Source organism: Clarias gariepinus, chromosome 2 (genome assembly GCF_024256425.1).
Source record: "Clarias gariepinus isolate MV-2021 ecotype Netherlands chromosome 2, CGAR_prim_01v2, whole genome shotgun sequence".
Classification (NCBI taxonomy): domain Eukaryota; kingdom Metazoa; phylum Chordata; class Actinopteri; order Siluriformes; family Clariidae; genus Clarias; species Clarias gariepinus.
In genome coordinates, this window is record NC_071101.1 from 10,884,749 (window position 1) to 10,902,947 (window position 18,199).

At 36.2% G+C, this 18,199-nt stretch overlaps 1 protein-coding gene across 3 annotated transcripts in view; it reads left to right on the forward strand.

The window, feature by feature from the left end:
- LOC128507126 (collagen alpha-1(XIV) chain-like) overlaps positions 1 to 18,199 on the forward strand; it is a 93,278-nt gene that overhangs the window by 6,376 nt on the left and 68,703 nt on the right. For all 3 annotated transcript variants that reach the window (XM_053477794.1, XM_053477777.1, XM_053477785.1), the window contains exons 3-5: positions 3,096 to 3,212; positions 9,204 to 9,347; positions 11,007 to 11,096. In XM_053477794.1, coding sequence (XP_053333769.1) covers positions 3,096 to 3,212; positions 9,204 to 9,347; positions 11,007 to 11,096 — 351 coding nt within the window. The remainder of the gene's footprint in view (positions 1 to 3,095; positions 3,213 to 9,203; positions 9,348 to 11,006; positions 11,097 to 18,199) is intronic.

Genomic DNA, 18,199 nt, shown 5'->3' on the forward strand with positions numbered 1-18,199 from the left:
GCTGCATGTTGACAACCGAAAATAATGAAATATTAGTTGTCAATTTAACTGAAAGGTTAGAGAGGGAAATAACAACATAATAGTTTGTGAAACCTTTGTATCCAAGAAAGAAATATCTAACAACTTAATTTAGATGCTAAAATAATAGTTACAATAAAATAACAAATATAAATATATGTACTTACATAAAGAGAAATAGCAGTCCATCATTACTGATGAACCAGAAATTTGCAAAACCTTTGAACATACAGTACCTTCAAGTGTAATATAAAAAGCATTATGATAAAACTATATCTCATGAGGCCCATCCTGGTGAGATAAGACCAAGACTTACCTCTGCTGCAGAGCAAAAGTTCATTTGCAATTACCAGCCGCAGAAATAACCAATGAATTACACCATAGGATAGAGCTCAAGTAGATCTCAATATCACCGGTTTCAGGGAGACTATTTTACCTTCTGGATGGTTTTACAATGTGGAAAATAATAAAAATCTAGAAATACCTTTCAATTACAGTGTAAGGTGTGTCCAAATGTTTAAACTAGCAGTGTATAGTGAAGGCTTCTCTCATGCCATGCTCCCATTCAATGCCTAAAAGTCAGCCACTGAACACAGGGCAAACCAAGCCTGGATAACAATGGGAGGGTTGCATCAGGAAGGGCATCTGGTGTAACACCTGTGCAGAGCCAGATTTGCAGACCAGATGGTCTGCTCTGGCAGCCCCCTTAAGGGGTGTTTCAGTTTTTTTTTCTTTCCAAGTCTGTCTTAAATCAAAATTGAGGTGCATATGAATGCATTATAATACAATAGGTCTTGGTCCTTATAAATGGCTTGTACACTGACCATGAAGTTTGTCATCCAGATCGTGAGTACAATGTGAGTAAATGCGGTCCTTGTTCCATGAAACTATGGAAAACCAGCAAAGTTCAGCTGAGACTCAAAGTTTATGCAGGCCCACTGAGCTAAACTGGGTTGGTAGCTTTCAAAATTACAGCATTAGCACTTTAACTCAGTTAAACTGCAGAAGCTTCAAATGAGTCGAAGCTGATTTTGTCCTAGTGACAAACCTCACATTCGGTGTGCAAAGCAGGAAAATTATAGAGAATAAAACATATGGTAATGTACTTATGTGCACCTCAATTTTGACTTGATAAAAACATAAACTATACCCTTATTGTAAGCAGCCAAAAACAACAACAAACTATATCCTGTTTATTTTAGTTGGCTTTTACCCAGTAAGTTTACCTGGTGAGATTCACATGAAATATTATGTTAATTTCTCTTTTCAACATTGAACAATACAGAAAACTGACTTTTAAAAAAAAGAGGACAGAGTTTACGACTTTTTAGCTCGTAAAAACAACCAATGACTGGGCGTCAACATTATGAATTAAATGCATGATATAATGAATAAACAGCACTGCACTGAACCAGGATGTACTTTAGCATCCAATTCAGAAGAGAGAAAGATCTTCATTTTACAGAATCGCAAAAGCTCTGCAGAAAGCCCCCTTCCTCATGTTGAGGTTTGTGTTTTTGGTATATTATTATACAATGCTTGACTTGATGCATCCTTACTGTATAATCTCTAATATTAGCAGTAATCAGGCTGTTCTTTACATACCTGTACGAAACCCTCATACTGGTCTCTCAGTCAGTGTGGGTATGTAAAATGTATTGTAGCATCTTTGCTTGCTAACTGCGACACAAACACTGAGAATGAGTTTGTGGGAATGAGTGCATATACAGTAGTTTTAGACAGATGTAGTGTAGTACCGATACAGTTATGGGTGAGTGTGAGGTATGTGTACTTGCGCCTGTGTGTGTGTGTTGGCATGGGATTGGATAAGTTTTGCCTGTGGAGCTGCAATGAAATGAAGAATGCTGAATGGTGAACATGCTCACTGTCTTTCTGTCTGTCCGTCTGATTTGTTCCATTTTTCTAAAGAGAAATAGACACAAAACAGAGCCAACAGTTTGCAACTGCATTCTAACACTGCTTTAACACACCCTCTTTGACTTCCCCATAATCACTGTAGCCATATTTGGATTTTATGAGCTCTGCAAACAAGTTTGATTCAAAATTTATAAATAATCAGTTTGTATTTGTATTATTTTTTAATTACAATCTTTAGCAGCATGAATCTCCGCTTCTTGTGTGCTGAAAATGGCGACTGAAGTGATACACAGGGATGTCAATAAGGGCATTTTAAAGACAGTATTCGAATGCAAGATTTATCTTTCCTCTGTATGACCTCTGGTTAGGTCAGGCTCTGTTCCTGAGCCTGTCTTCCAGAGCTGAATAAACAAATTCATTACTAACAAATCTATAAAGGGAAAAGCGTGTTACCCGACTCTTTTTGACATCTGTGGGTTTCTCTAATACCTGTTTCTTGAACACAGATGGATGAAAAACTCTCTCTCTCTGTATAGAGCTCAGACTAATTTAATCACCATCTGCCAGTCAAAACATACTCCCTAACCTTATCGTGGAGATTTCAAGCTGCTTCATGATGAGTGTGTTTGCTTTGCAGATGGTAAACATTCAATCCTGTTAGACTGTGTACCTTCCAATCTTTGGATTTCTACTTTCTAAAACCATTATCAAAAAAAAAAAAAAAAAAAAAAAGGACTTGTTTTAGGTCTTAAAGAATAATGGAAGTGAAGTAGTAATGAAAATGTAGTAATGTTGCTTTCAGATTAAAGATGGTCAGGCAAACTTGAAATGATATTAAAATATTAGTAAACATTGATTAATGACTACATGACAACTACCGTAACTTATCCTTAAAGGATCAGATATAAAAATATACTGTACATCGTCCAGCCACAACACTAATACTGTACCACTTCTTGGTGAATTGAATAATTCTAATTCCATACAGTATACGTATATTAATTATCTATAAATGGTGGTACATTGCCGTAGCACTGTGGCGTTGCACCTCCAATGATTGGAAGGTACGGGCATGTCAAACTCTTTCCTTGAAAGTTTCTTGGAATACTTTTAAACATAAATCACATTCACCTGAATATTGTACAAATAGTTTGTGTTTTGTGTGTGTGCTTTTTCTGCGCATGTGTGTGTGTTTGCAGTGCCTGCTCCTAGAAGATTGCGTTTTAAGGAGCTAGGCCCAGGTATGCTCAGTGTTTCCTGGAAGGAGCCGAAAGGAGAATTTGACGGCTTCAGAGTCTTCTACAGCTCTGGCTCAGGTAAGCAAACGAACATATATTAAGCCGATCAGTAAAACAAAAATCCAGCTGCCCATTGTGCCAGCTGAAGATAAGCTCTGCTGTGGCCTAGTTTGGATGTAAACAGACATTAAATTATTAGTTTATTATTATTAGTTATAAGTAATTAACAGTTGCATTAAGTTATACAGCTATAAGTAATACTCTGGTTGTAAGTTAAAACTTATACTTTATTCATGGTAAGTGTAACATTTACCAAAAATCAAAGTACTCTGTGATTGTGTTCAAAATGAACACAGTGCATACTTCAAGTGTAATAATGCACATTAAATGATTTTACACCTATAAATTAATTTTCCTTGTTTGCAATGGTCATGGACAATTTAAAATACTGACAACAGAGTATATGCAAAATGACACACTATATAGTCCTAAGTGTGTATTCCTGACCATTATACAGTACGTACAGTATAATAAACATGAATATCATGGCAACATTGGGCTTGAAATGATTTCTTTAAACTAGACTTTCTCTGAGGCAGTATAATTGTGGAACATTCATCTTTAATAGAGGAAAACCACAAGACTTTGGTGCACAGGATTTAATGAACTGTGGGTTTATCTAATATGTAGTTGAGCGTCCCTTAGCAAGTATCACGTTTAGTAGATATCAACAAGCTTCTGTTAGATATTTGGAATAGTCTTGGCTGAGTTAGCAGGGCTCGTAAAACACCTGACTCGGAAACACAATCCACAAAGTTTTGACAGGCCTGAAACTCCAAAAGCGTAAAGTTTGCTTTATATATTCCACAATCAGCTTTGATGTGTGTTTGTTCAATTCAATTTACTTGCAATGGACCAGTTCCCCTGGCAGCAAAACAGATCCAAAGCATCATGGTACTACCACCACCATGATTAACAGGTGGTACAATCCAACGGGTGTGGATAAAAACCCTTTTCATGTTGGCGGAGAAAAGCTACCAGCTGTAGACAATCATCATCACTAACAGGAAGCTGAGAGGCACTGGGCTTGGCAAATTAAAAGACATTTCAGGACTTCAATCAGACTTTAATCAGTTAATACCTCAGTGTATACATAGTATTGACCTTGTATATGTAATTTCAAACCCTGTGTTGATTTTAGAAAAAAAGTGTGCTCCAGGTTCTTGAATCGTCTATAATTCAATTTTCTTATTTTATTCTCATCCGGCATATTACAGATATAAATTATCAAGAGAGTTGTAACAGGATTCAACTGCAGACAGTTGTTTATTAAAGTAATGATTAAATAAATAAATTCTAAACAAAACAGGTAAAAACTAAAGCAAGGCTAATCAAGTTTATTTTGTTTATATATAACCTTTTATAATGAGCCATTACCAAAGTGCTTTACAATGAACAGTACTTATTTTAACAATAAAGCAAAATAAAAACAACAACAAAATACCACACAATAAGGTAAAAGTCAAAAAGAAAAAAAAAAAAAACCTTTTATGAATTAAAAGCCAAAGGGAATAACCAAAAGCTCAATCACCTCTGTTCTTGTACTTGGCCCTTGGTACATATAAAAGAAGCTAATGGGAGGCTCTAAGTGTGATGAGGAATGGGGCTGTAGAAAGTCAACTCCCAAGTATTTGGGGGCTGAAGTATTTTACGTTTTATAGACAAACATAAGTACTTTAAAATCAACGTTAAAACGATCTGAAAGTCAAAACAGGGGTTACTGGTTCTCGCCTACATGTACTGTACTAGTCAGAAAAAGAGGAGTAGCATTTTGAACCAGCTGTAACCTGTTCAGGGATGATTGTGGGATTGTATTAATGTAATCTAACCTGGAGCTAATAAATGCATCTATAGCCATTCCAAGATCTAAATAGAAAGGACAGTAAAGGCTTCATTTTTGAAAGTAATCTGAATTGAAAGAAATTGCTTTTTTATGGCTGAGTTTATCTGTTTCTCAAAAGTCACATATCACTCCCAAATTCCTTACAAATGGTTTTATGAAAGGAGCCAAAGAAACAAGATAAATGCCAAATGTGCTAGAAAAGGACAAAAGCGCTGAATTGAACCACAATGGTTTTTTCACCTTTGTATACTTTATTAATTTTAATGTCAGCCATGATTTTATTTCTTCAAGACACTATCAGATTCACTCCATTTGGATTGATAGGAAGATAAATCTGTAGGTAATCATAGATCAAGAATTCCATGTTTCTAAAAGATAGCCCCTAGGGAAAGCAGATATAATACAAAAATAGTAGGACCCAATTTGGACCTCTGGGGTACACCTCGAGTGAGAGAAGCAGATGGAGACGAGAAGGCATTAATACTGACTGAGGAACTTCTATCAGCCAGTGGTGATAATACACAGTATCAGAAGCTGCTGTCAAATCTAAGATGCTTAAGCTACATTGGCAGGTGATACTACAACAGTAATAAGAGCACTATTGAACTTGCATAACAAAGACCACACAAAAATACAGGCTACAAATACACAGACAGTGCAGTGCAGAAGGTGCAGGTAAATACCACTGACATGCAATAAATACTGGAAACTCAAGTCAATAAAAGAGTCCAACTCAGTACAACAAGTAAAAAATAACACTAAAACAGACACAGGGAAAACGATTACATAAATAGATAAAGTTTGTGCATGATTAATAAAATGTAAATTGAAAAGCTGACGTGCTGATGCATATGTAATATGTTCATTGCACATTTCAGTTGTTAACATCACTATCACAGATGTAGAAAAAAGTAGGCAGGTGAGTACATGTTCAGTACAGCTCATGCTGGCAAGTTCTCACACATCAAATATAAACCAGGATGGTGAAAAGGAAAGAAAGCTAAGCAACTTTGGTTCAGGCCATAAGAAAAAAAATATATATATACTATAGTATAAATATTAAAAGGAAGGTAATACCATAGTTTTTTTTTAACCTTGATATAGAAAAATTTATATAGTAAACAGTACATAGTATATTATAGTACACCATAGTATCCTATATTTATACTATAGCCTATGTCTAAGGTACCTGGTATACTGTACCTCACCTTAATATTTGTCTTTAATAGATTTTTATATTGAAATAAAATTTTTAACGTAATTGTGAAAAATCATTCTGTCCCAGAAAAAAATACAAATTTGAGAGCCCAATATTGCTGGGACATTCAAGTTGAGTTCATAATGATTGATTCATAATGAGTTCCTGCTTCCCTCTGAGTGCATTTATAGTGCGTAATTCCCCGAACTGTTCCTACCAAGATGTACACACAATTGTATAGAATGTCTTTGAATGCTGTAGCATTACAACTGCTCTTTACTGGAGAGACCCAAACCAGTTGGAGCATGATCGTGAGCCCTGACCTGAACCTCTCCCACTTGAACTGATGAACTGAAATATCAAGTGTACTCTAGACCTCCGCATCCAACGCCAGTGCCTGATCTCACTAATGCACTTGGAGCTTGTAGTTACGCTTCAAAATCTAGCATTAAGCCTCCCAGAAGAGCGGAGGTTATATAATATAATATAATATAATATAATATAATATAATATAATATAATATAATATAATATAATATAATAACAGTGAAAGGGGACTCAATCTGGGTGACCTGGTCACATGTGCACAAAATATTAAAACGAGAGTAAACCATGTGCTGTATCTTGTTTTAATCTGTATGGTAATAGGTTAGAAAGTCTTTAACCTCAGACCTCATTTACCCTCCCTGTCTAGGTTTTGGCTTTCCTTTGCTTAATTCAGTCACCTAAAGTGAAATCTCTTCGGATATTTACGAACACAACAACACAATTAATGAATAATTTATGATTATTATTTTGAAATCTTTCATATTTTTTTTTAAATACAGAAAATGTAAAGCGTAGGAGTCTTGTTGAATTCTCTGTGACCTTTCACTTCATCGTGCCTACACAGTATCTTTGTTTCATGATGTGCCTACTGGTTGTATGAGACAAAACTCAGCTGTGATCAGGATCCACACAGAAAGTCTGTCTCCTTTGTTTTTTCAAAACACACTTTTTATATGATTCTGATGAGAACAATTTTTTACATGTGCAAGAAATGTAATATTTGTCCTCTTTTAGTAATGAAGCTTTTGTACGTCTGTGGTGTCTACTTAGACAGAGCAGACAGAGCATGGATTCACAGTTTTTTGTGAATATTTAAATATTTTCTTGAAAGTTTGTTGTCTTCAGGCCACATTTGGATGGGTTGACTCTCTTCCAGAGTCTCTCAGAGGGCAGAGTGTATGTGTGGACCGTGATGTAAAAAAATGAAAAATGTAGTTGAATATGACCAGTGAGGCTCTTTCACTGGGGAAGACACAAAGAAAGAGAGTATGACCATTTAAATATATATTTTTTTCCTCATTTCTGTTTCCCTAACATTATTATCATACCACCTCCAGCAAGAAACTGGGTCACACACACACACACACACACACACACACACACACACACCAATATAAAATTAGCCACACTCACCTGCCAGTGTCCCAGTTATCTGTATTGATTTGGACCTGATCCAGTGTTTTTACACTTACATGACCAAAGCTACTTTGGTAGAATTATAATTTGCAAAATAACCTCTTTGTATAAAAATCTCTTGAGTTAAGGGTGTTTTTCTCCTTTTTTTGCTTTCACTCCTGATAGAGCTCTCATCCAGTCCTCCAGTTTATATCCATCAAGCAGGAATCTCAATTTTGGATGATCGTTGTGATCTGGTTCAATGTAGAGACAATGCTGTTTTTAAAAGTTAGAATGACTTGGACCAAATGACACTTAAACAACTTAAACACAACATTGCAAATACAACCTTAAAACAACTGGTGTTTGACCTTCTTTTAGAGCATTAATACATTTACATCCATACTTTTTAAAGTTTTTAACAAGGTTGAGAATTTTGATCAGAGATTGAAACAGAAACAGCTTCCTGCATCTCTGAATGTTGTAGTGTTACAGCACCTCTTTGTTTCATTATTTTTTTCCTTCCATATTAGATCAGAAATTACTTTATTGTAATATGATGTTTGTGGCACACATTCTTATGTACAGTGCTGTGAAAAAGTATTGCTGATTTTTTTTTTCCATATTTGCATAAATTTATCACACTTAAATGATTCAGGTCATCAAGCTCATTTTAATATTACATAATGATATCCCAAGTAAATACAAAATGTAGGTTTTAAATAATGATTTCAATTATTAAGGGGACAAAAGCTGTCCAAAACCTACCTGGCCCTATGTAAATAAGTTATTGTGACCCTCTGTGGCAACAACTGCAACCAAGCATTTGTGATGACTCACAATGAGTCTTTCACATCAGTGTGCTGGAACTTTGGCCCACTCTGCTTTGCAGAATAGTTTTCATGAATTGCCCTGTTTAAGGTCATTCCCCTGGATTTAAGTCAGGACTCCAATACAATTAATTTTATCGTTATCCTGCTGTTTAACCTAAATTCTTTTTTATAGCACTCTACATATGTTTGGGAACTGCAACAGTGTAGTGTTCCTGCTGCAGTGAAGTTCAGGTCCTGCTCATGCCACCAGTTTGGTATTAATTTGGTTTGGAAATTGTTTGTTCCACCTTTTCTATTCCATCTTAATATAGTCAATATTGTTCTGACATCATTACATTAAAGTCTTTAAAATGTTCTGAAAAAAAACAAACAAACCCTAAAACGATTATTATCCCAATATTTACTTTACTACAGTATATCTGGTACTCTTTGGACTTCATTGTTTGCCTTTTTCATTTTTCAAGGAGATCCCCTGTTATTGTCTCCAAAACCTCTTTGGACCAGCTCATCCAATAAGGATCATTGTTTTATTTCTGGTTAATCCTCAGATGTTTATTCATTATTAATACACTACCAACTCTTATTTTTAAAAAGGGCACATTTTGATGAATTTCAGCACCTGGTGCAATGTTTCTCACATCAGATGCACACTGACAGTGAATCACACTTTTCCCCCATGTTCTTGGGTTGCAGGAGAAAGAGAGAGAGAGGTGCAGGTGTCGAAGGAAAGCACCAAGGCTGTGATAAACGATTTTGATAACAGTAAAGAGTACAGCTTTAAAGTCTTCACCATCAGTGGCAGTCAGAATAGTAAGCCACTCCTGGGAACATATAAAGGTAATTTATCAGCTTATACAATTTATTTATTAATTTTGTAATTTATTTATTGCAGAATGATCTGAATAATTCTTCCGGTCATGTGAATTGATCAGAATTTTTCATACGGAGTTTACGATGAGTTATGAGTAGTTAGTGTTATGGTGTGTAGTTTACTGTGGAACATTATTGTAAGTCAATATATTGTGCTGTAAAGGAGTTTATTGGTATACCTGGTGTATGCTATAAAATATTTTCCTCAATATATCAGCAGGTTTTCAGCCACAAAAGCAAAATGCTTTCCAGGTTTTAAGCTTAAACATGTCATTCTGTGAAGGGCCCTCAAAAACCGTGAATGAAGGGTAAAACTAATTTACAGACATTAACAGAATACTTCAAGCACAATACGGTGGTAAGACTCTTAGCTTCAGTAAAACTTTTAATTGGTGCGTTTTAAAGAAGACCGTACATCTGTAAATGACGAGGTGGCATGGAGACGACCGCCCTCACTTCTTTCAACATTTAACGAGTTTAATGCCTGATGCTTGAAAATGGATGGATAACTTGTCGGCAGCTTGCAGAAGGGACGTGTCTGTCTGTAGGAACTCTACACACAATCATTTATCAACACCACTTATACACATTACTGGAACTCAGCTGGAAGTTATTGTCCTGACCTCGCTCCAAGCCATTTCATCATGTTAGGGCCATTAAAGGAGTTCCTCGGGGGCCAGACATGAAGCAGGCAGTCCGACCATGGCTCTGACGTACTGAGAAAACTTTCTACCTTGATGGTATCCAAGCACTAGTGAAACGCTGGGATAAGCACTTTAGTGTAGCAGAAGATTATATAGAGAAATAAAGGTAGTTTTTATACTTAGAACAGTGTTCTGTTATTCTACACAGTCGAAAGTCCTGGTTTGACTTGAACACCCCTCATATATCCTTTCTATTTTGATCTTGAGGGTCTTACAATGTCTTCAGCCATGTTTGATTATTACAACAAAAGAAGATGGAGAGTGCAAGAGATAAGGCACATATGCATAAAGCACACAGCTCTGAGCCAAAATAAAAGCACACAAGGGACCTGTCAAGATCAAGGACAAGCTCATGGAACTCAAACACAGACTATTTATAATGTATGATGTAAAAAATAAAAAGTCTTCACAAACCAAAAAAAAAACTTATGCATTCTCTTTCTGGGTTCAATATAAACTAGTCTGTCCAGATGCAGAATGACAGATGGTAGTGGCGGAGGTAGTGATGTGTGCTACAGTACATGATTTAAATGTGATTTGAAATTTTGACTCGTACTACATACAGTATATCTGAGAATTTCTTATTTGTGTTTTCGTTAGCAAGACAAACATTTCTACCTAAGCTTGATGCACCAGTTTGACAAAAACAAGTCAAAACTAGCTTAAATGTCGACAAGAGATTATAAATGATCAATAGGATGCCTAATTAGGATTTAATCTTACTAATATTTGTTAGAGCATGCACAAAAATTTAAAATACATGAGTACATCCAGCTCCTTAGACACTTCTACCTCAACAGGAACACTCAGAAATGTTTGAAACGTCCTGTAGATCTAAACAGTGACCAATACATCGAGCATAAGTGTAGCAAGCAGTCTGTTTCCTGAAGTGTTGTGTGTAACAGTGTGTATTGGTTCACAGCTTCAAGGTCAGAGGTGAGTGACAGCAGCCCAGTGACTCAAAGCGCAAAGCAGAACGGCGAGCCTGAGCACGGGAACGAGATCGTAGAAGGTAAGATCAGACCTCAGAGCGTTAGGGTCAAGCAGTGACCCAAATCAGCAGTAACACAAACACACTCAGGTGTTGGACAAGGTCAGGTGGTTTCTGTATGTTTATGTGTACGTGTGTGTGTGTGTTGCATGGTAATGGTTTGGGGAGTCTATTCATGTAGTTGTACTGTCATGTGTAAGAGTTAACACCCCCTCTTTTCATTTTTTGGGGTAAAAGCATAAAAAAATCATCTGATCGTAGTATTAGGCAAATACATTCTTCTTTATAACATTGCTTTAGTTCATTGAGGTTTTTTGGCATTTGTTCAGTTGGGTTGAGGTCTGGACTTCGACCACGCCTTTAAAAACCTTGATTCTTTTATTTTTCTGCCATTCTTTACTAGTGTGTTTTGGATCATTGTTCTGTTGCATGACCGAGTTGTAGCTGTCGGACAGATGGCCTCACTTATGCCTCTAGAATACTCCTGTATACAGAGGAGTTCATGGTTGACTCAATGACTGGAAGATGCGCAGGTCCTGTGGCTACAAAAACAAGCTTAAATCATCACCCCTCCACTACCATGCTTGACAGTGGGTACGAGGTGTTTCTGTGAAAATGCTGTTGGGTTTTTAGCCAAACATGGTGTTGGGTATTAAGGCCAAACGACTCCACTTTGGTCTCATTTGTCTATATGACATTTATAGGACGTTCCAGAAGTCTTGTGGTTTGTTCAGATGGAGCTTTGCAAATCTCGGAGAACCTTTATATAAAATGTTTTTACTTACAACCCTTCCAAGCAAAATAGACCTGTTCAGTTATCTTCCAATTGGCATGTCATGGACTTTAACATTTAACATGCTCAGTGAGGCTTGTAGAGTCTAAGATGTAGCTCTTAGTTTTTTATTATTTTGTATTTTTCTGAGCATCTGTCCTGGGGAACCTGGAGCCTAAAGGGCATAAACATGGTGCCAATCATCGCATATACACGCTCACCCACACACACTATAGGCAATTTTTTGGGAAAGCCAAATAGCCTAATCTGTATGACTTTGGGAGAAAACCGGAGTACCCGGAGGAAACCCACCAAGCCTGGAAGTGCAGGACGACAGTGCTAACCACCAAACCACTGTGCCGCTCCAGCTTTTCACATTTGTGCATAATTTTTTTCACTGTAGAACGAGGAACTTCAAATAGTTTAAAAATGGTTTTGTAACCCTTTCCAGCAACAACTGCTTCTCCAAGTCCATTTGCTTTTATCTTTATCTCTTGGCATTGTGTTACCACACACCTGAATGCTCCAGACCAGAAAACTGCCAAAACGTGTGCTTTTATAGACGTCTGCCAACCTGCTGATGATCATTCAATCAAGGTTTGATAATTAGCAGTACTTGGCTGCAAATTACCCTTTTAAATCCTTTTGGAGCAGTAAGGGTATTTCGTATTGCCTGTAAGTTTTAAGTTTCTTTTTGACATAATTTCTGTTAAATTAATGATGCCATGGTTAAAAAAGTAATATGTGGCTGTTTGCGAAGGTTATGAGGCTACGATAACATGATTTTTATTAAGTTTTTACACAAAAAAATAAAATTTAAAGAATAGAATTTAAAGATGGGACACTCATTTTTACACATGGCTTTATGTGATTCAGCTACTCATAGTAACTTACACTACATCTAAATACAAGCTGAAGTAACTGTGTTCCAACTTCAACAGCCTATGCTGGTTTATTTATAGTTCAATTATATTGTTATTTATTTTACTGAAACTCTGTATCTGGCTCAGAGCGTTTGTGGGACCTTTTGTATAAAAATGTTCCAGTTACTTGGATGAAGAACTAACAGATGATCATATGATAATGAACTGATTTGCATCTGCACATTCTGATTCACATTAATAAATTGGGTGACACACTGACACCACAACAGAAGTCAACATGGGGCGTACATTTCTCAAGGCAAGTTTTTTCCCTGTTTACAGAGTGATGCTAAATCAGCATGGCTGCACACAGCGTCAGAAATAAACAAAGTTCTTACCTTTAAATGAGTTACACCGAGTTATAAGTGTTAGCTTTAGGTTAATCAAAAAGCAACATAACACTGAATGTCAAATTTCCACTAACAGTGTAAAGCTGATTTATAATTTAAATAATCATTAATCAAATTTATATTGCTCTGAGATAGATTGGCGCCCGTTTAAAATTGCTAGTTAAAGCTAGACTGTACGTCCCATACATACATATGTGTGGTATGGAGTGAACATGTGTACAGTTACACCCCTAATTATAAAAAAAAACTAACACCATAAAGGCCAACATGATTTACAAATGATTTTGTATTTTTAGTGCAAAGGAGTTGTGTGCGTTTAGACTTACAAAAGCAAGTTGAATAAAAAAAAAAGTCTGTAGTTTAGGTTTCACTAAGTCTGAACAAGACATTTTGCAAAACTGTAAGGCTTAAAACTGTCACATTTAGCTCAATATGTCTGATTCATGGAGTTTAGACAGAATTAGATGAAAGCTGGAATTCTCCTAAAGGCATTTGGCTTCGGTAGCATGGCATTAGTGGGAGATGTGTGTGTATGTGTGTGTAATGAACATTTGTGCAAAGGAATGAAGTTGGTTGAGTTGAGTCAAAGTCAGTGAAGAGGAAGTCAGTGAGTCAGTGAGTGATTGAGCAAGCGAATAAGTCAGTGAGTTAGTGGACAAGTAATCGATGAGTAAATGAGTCAGTAAGTCAGTAAGTAAGTGTAAGAGTCAGATAATAAATAAGTGAATACGTCTTTGAGTTTATGAATCAATGAATAAATGACTCAATGACTGGGTGAGTAAATGAATCAGAGAGTTAGTAAGAGAGTGAGCAAGTGATAAAACCTAAATTAATGAGCAAATGGAAACATTTATGGAAAAAGCGAATAAATCTTTGAGTTAAAGAATAAAGAAATAAATGAATAAATAAGTTATTCAAAAATGTAATAAGCAAATAAATCTTTTATAAATAGTTTTTATAAAGATATATTAATAAATAAGTGGGTGGGTGTGTGAGTGAGTCAATGATTGGGTGAGAAAATAAGTTGGTGAATAATTGAGTAAAAGCACAAGTGATTAAGTAAGTGAATGTCAGCAAATTAGTTATTTATTGGTGTGTGAGTTAGTGACTAAGCTAATGACAATAAATGAAGGAATAGGTGATTGCGTAAATGATTGAGTCAGTAAGACAGTGATTGAGTCAATTATTGAATTAATGAATGAGTGATTAAATGGTAAATAAGTCAGCAAAAGAGATGAGTGAGTGATAGACAACAGTAACGCCGTGAATGAATGAGTAAAAGGGACTTAAAGATGATCTCAATCAATCCATTTAGTAGAAAATCTTCCCATGTGCGTGTGAGTGTGTCTGCACCCTCCATAAGGTCTTCTCACCAATGTGCCTAGGAGGTGTGCAATCCACTGGATATTAATAAAAGTTAAGAGATTTTTATACACTGAAGGTAATTTATGACTGGATCCTCCAGGCAATGCTAAAAACAAGTCAAAACTCATTTGTTCAATTACACAGACTATTTTCAATCATACCTGAAGATACATTTCATGTCAAACTCATGGACCTGCAGGCCACATCCAGCCCACGGCCCCGTTTCAGCTGGCCCTTACACAAACTATGATTAAAACAGCATACTACTCGTACCTACTTCTCAACACCTTCTTAACATCTCAAATTTCTCACAAGACGCGCAATTCAAGCCTAATGAAAAAAAAAAAAGAAAAAAAAAAAAAAGATTCAGACATGCAAGTGTGCTTCTGTGATTAAAGATTGTAAGAATGTAAGTTAATGTAAGAATGTAAGTAAATTGTAAGTTAATGAAGTGCAAAGATAGTTAGGATGGAATAAATGTATGCTCATATCTTTTAAATCTGTTTCTTACCAGTAAATTATGTTTTTTTTAGTTTAAAAAGAAGATCTAGATTGGAAGTTTATTGGTGTTTTATTGGCGGTCGACTTATATAAGAGGTTGGGTGGATGTTAATTTTACAGTCAGTCACTTCAGTAAATCACATTCCATTAACGTGAAAAAACATTTAAAAAAATTATTACTTTCACCATGTAGAATTGGTTCCATCTAGTCTGAATTATTACACTGAGACTGCTTTTTAACCATCTGTCAGCAACGTTTTTCTAATTTAAAAAAAAAACATTATTCTAATTGACAGTCTACACTTTATATAATAAAAGACAACATTTATCAGGTTTATAAATGTTATGTGTTAATAGTGCATACACTAATACTGTAGTCTCTGTGAATGCTACTTTTTCCTTGACTCGTCCTATTTTATTTTCAGAGCCTGATATTGGTGTTAATCAAAAGAAAGAAATTAATATGTTTAACAGATGGCAACGCCTCCGCCACCATCAAGCCTTCTCTTTCTTTCTCGCTACCAATTTGCGCTCCTCAAGTAGCCTTACCATTAAACTTTAAACAGGAAGGACACTTGTGAAGAAAAAACTGGTCTCAGACATTTGACCTTGCTGTGACTTTGACCCCTAAAAATCTGTTAGTCGCACTGATAATTATTTACAAATCCTACCAACATCCAACCACTTATTCTTTAAATATTGTGCCAAGAATTTTAGATAAATGTGCAGACAAGAAGAAAACATAATGCTTCTACTACATAGTGCCAGAGGCGTCAAAATGAATAGACTTCAGTTTATGAATAAAAAAAAAAGGCTCAAAAATATGCCCAGGACTGATTATACTTTGACAACACTGCCTAAAGATAAATTTAAGTGTAGTTTATATTAATTAAGGTTTAAATGCATCTCCAGGGTGAAAATTTACCTAGCTAACCGATACACCCTTAATATCCTCACTCAGAAGAGGCGAGTGTTCCCTTTATGTATGTGCGTAATGTATCCCGGGTAAAGAAGGGAAGTTTAATTAAAGCATCTTAATCAATAGGGGATGTACAGTAAGAAGTACACCTAAGCCACAGTGGATGACTAGTTCATCCATCAGACCAAATCACGGCACATTATATTTAAAGGAGAGCACAAATCTTCCAAAAGAACTTGCCATATAAAAACTGAGTGCATGGATAACCTCAATACTAAACTTAGTGTCCTAGGTTTTTTTTCTTCTTATGACCATGTTAAATTAAATTACCACAGTTAATACACTATGTCCTCTGCAGAGCGTTCTTACAACTTTAATCATATTAAGGCACAAAGATTGCAGAGTGTTCTTGTAAAATAATAAGAAAATGAGCAATAATGCGGCCACCGCACAGACCAAGGGCTTCAAATTCAACCCTGAGCTCAGGGTACTGTGTGTGTCAGGCGTCACATGTCCTCATGGTTCTCCAGTTTCTTCTAACCTCCCAAAAACATACCAGTGGGTTGATTTGAAACACTGTCCATTGGACTGTAGCAGTGGACTACTAGGATGTCTTTCCTCCCAATTTGTGTCCCTGATCAAGAAAAAAGTTCTTAAAGAGCTAAAATAATACTTAAGCAAAAATATGAGAAATTTATTTAATTATTTGCGCAAAAGTAACAAAAAAAAGTGCTCTCCTTTAAGATTGGGATTTAATTTTATTTGTCACATCTACAGTACCTTATAGCAAAGTGAAATTATCTTTTTTTTCACATCTCCAAATTCGGAAGCTGTGGTAAGAGCAGATAGGGGAGCAGATTTTGCTCAGAGCTTGCTGAAACAAACCTTGCTTAAGGGCTCTACAGTGGCCACTTGGTGCTCTGGCTGGAACCCACAACCTTCCAATCAGCCACCAATTTTACTGAACTACTGAAATTACTGAACTTATATCAGTTCACATTAGCCTTTAAGTCATAGAGGACCTCTCTCTCTCTCAGTCTTTCTCTTTGTTTCTCTCTTGACTCTGAACATGCTGTTACTAAAACACCTGCTACGTGATTAGGCGTTTCACAGTGGAAAGGCAAATCACACAATTATGCATGATTGTCAGCATCGTTAATAGTCCAATGCTGTACACATCACTGTGGTTATGTAATGCAGTGCCATGCATAAATGTAGTGAAGTAGAAAGTACAGATATTTGCTATAGGATATAGAGGATGTAAAAGTAAAAAGTATCCAATAATACAGTGTAACAGCTAAGTAAAGTACAGATACGTAAAATATGTAACGTGGTGATTATTGGTCAAATGGGACACCTCGCATTGATCCTGTGTATTTTCATCTTTGCATTTAAACATTTTAAAAATGATTTTAAGTTCTCATCTTCAAGTTATAAAGGTGACTAGGAAGTGACAAGAAAGACTATGTAGCAAAAAAAAATAATAAACATGTCCCAGTTTACCAATGTTCCCATCTACTTCCACATGAGCTTACTGAAGATGAATAAATGTTTGTGTAGCTGTTTGTGTGTGAAAATCTGTCTTAATAAATGTGCAGTGGACCAGTGGGGAGTTTCAAGCAAGACAGCACCTGCAGCCGTGACTCACTCGCACCATGCATTTGTTTACTACCTAATTCAGAGTTTGAGTCCAAAACATGGCACACCATGGCACATTCGTGCAGTCTGGCATTAAAGAATATTCTGATAGTTTTAAACCTTAAACCTCTCTCCTCTTCCTTTTTGCTGCCTTTCTGTGTCTCCATCCATCTCTCTTTGTTTTTCATGAGTCTCCTTGTCCATACATGCTGAATTCCTTTATTCATGTGGTCATTCTCTTGCTCTTTCTGTCTCTTTCTCTTGCTCTCTCTTTGTCTCACCCATTCTTACAATCTCCTGTAAGGCAAGCAGGTGTGTCCTCTCCACACCCTGTTGTTATTGTCCTCTCTTTCTCTCCCTCTCTCACTTTCCTCCTGCTCTTCTCTCCTTCGCTCTCTTTTTTTTCTTCCAGGCCAGGAAGGATATTAAACCCTAATACTGTGGCTGTAATTGGCCTGTAACAACTATACTTACATCTCAACAGCTGCTAATATATTACACACCTTGTGTTCCGTGTAGTCATGGCAGAGTTTGTAGGACTGTGTGTGTGTGTGTGTGTGTGTGTATTGTTTATTTTGGTTTATGAAAATAGAAGTGTTTATGGTTATGGTGTACTTTTCATCCTTTTTCATCTTTGCGACCTGAGTGGTGCAGAA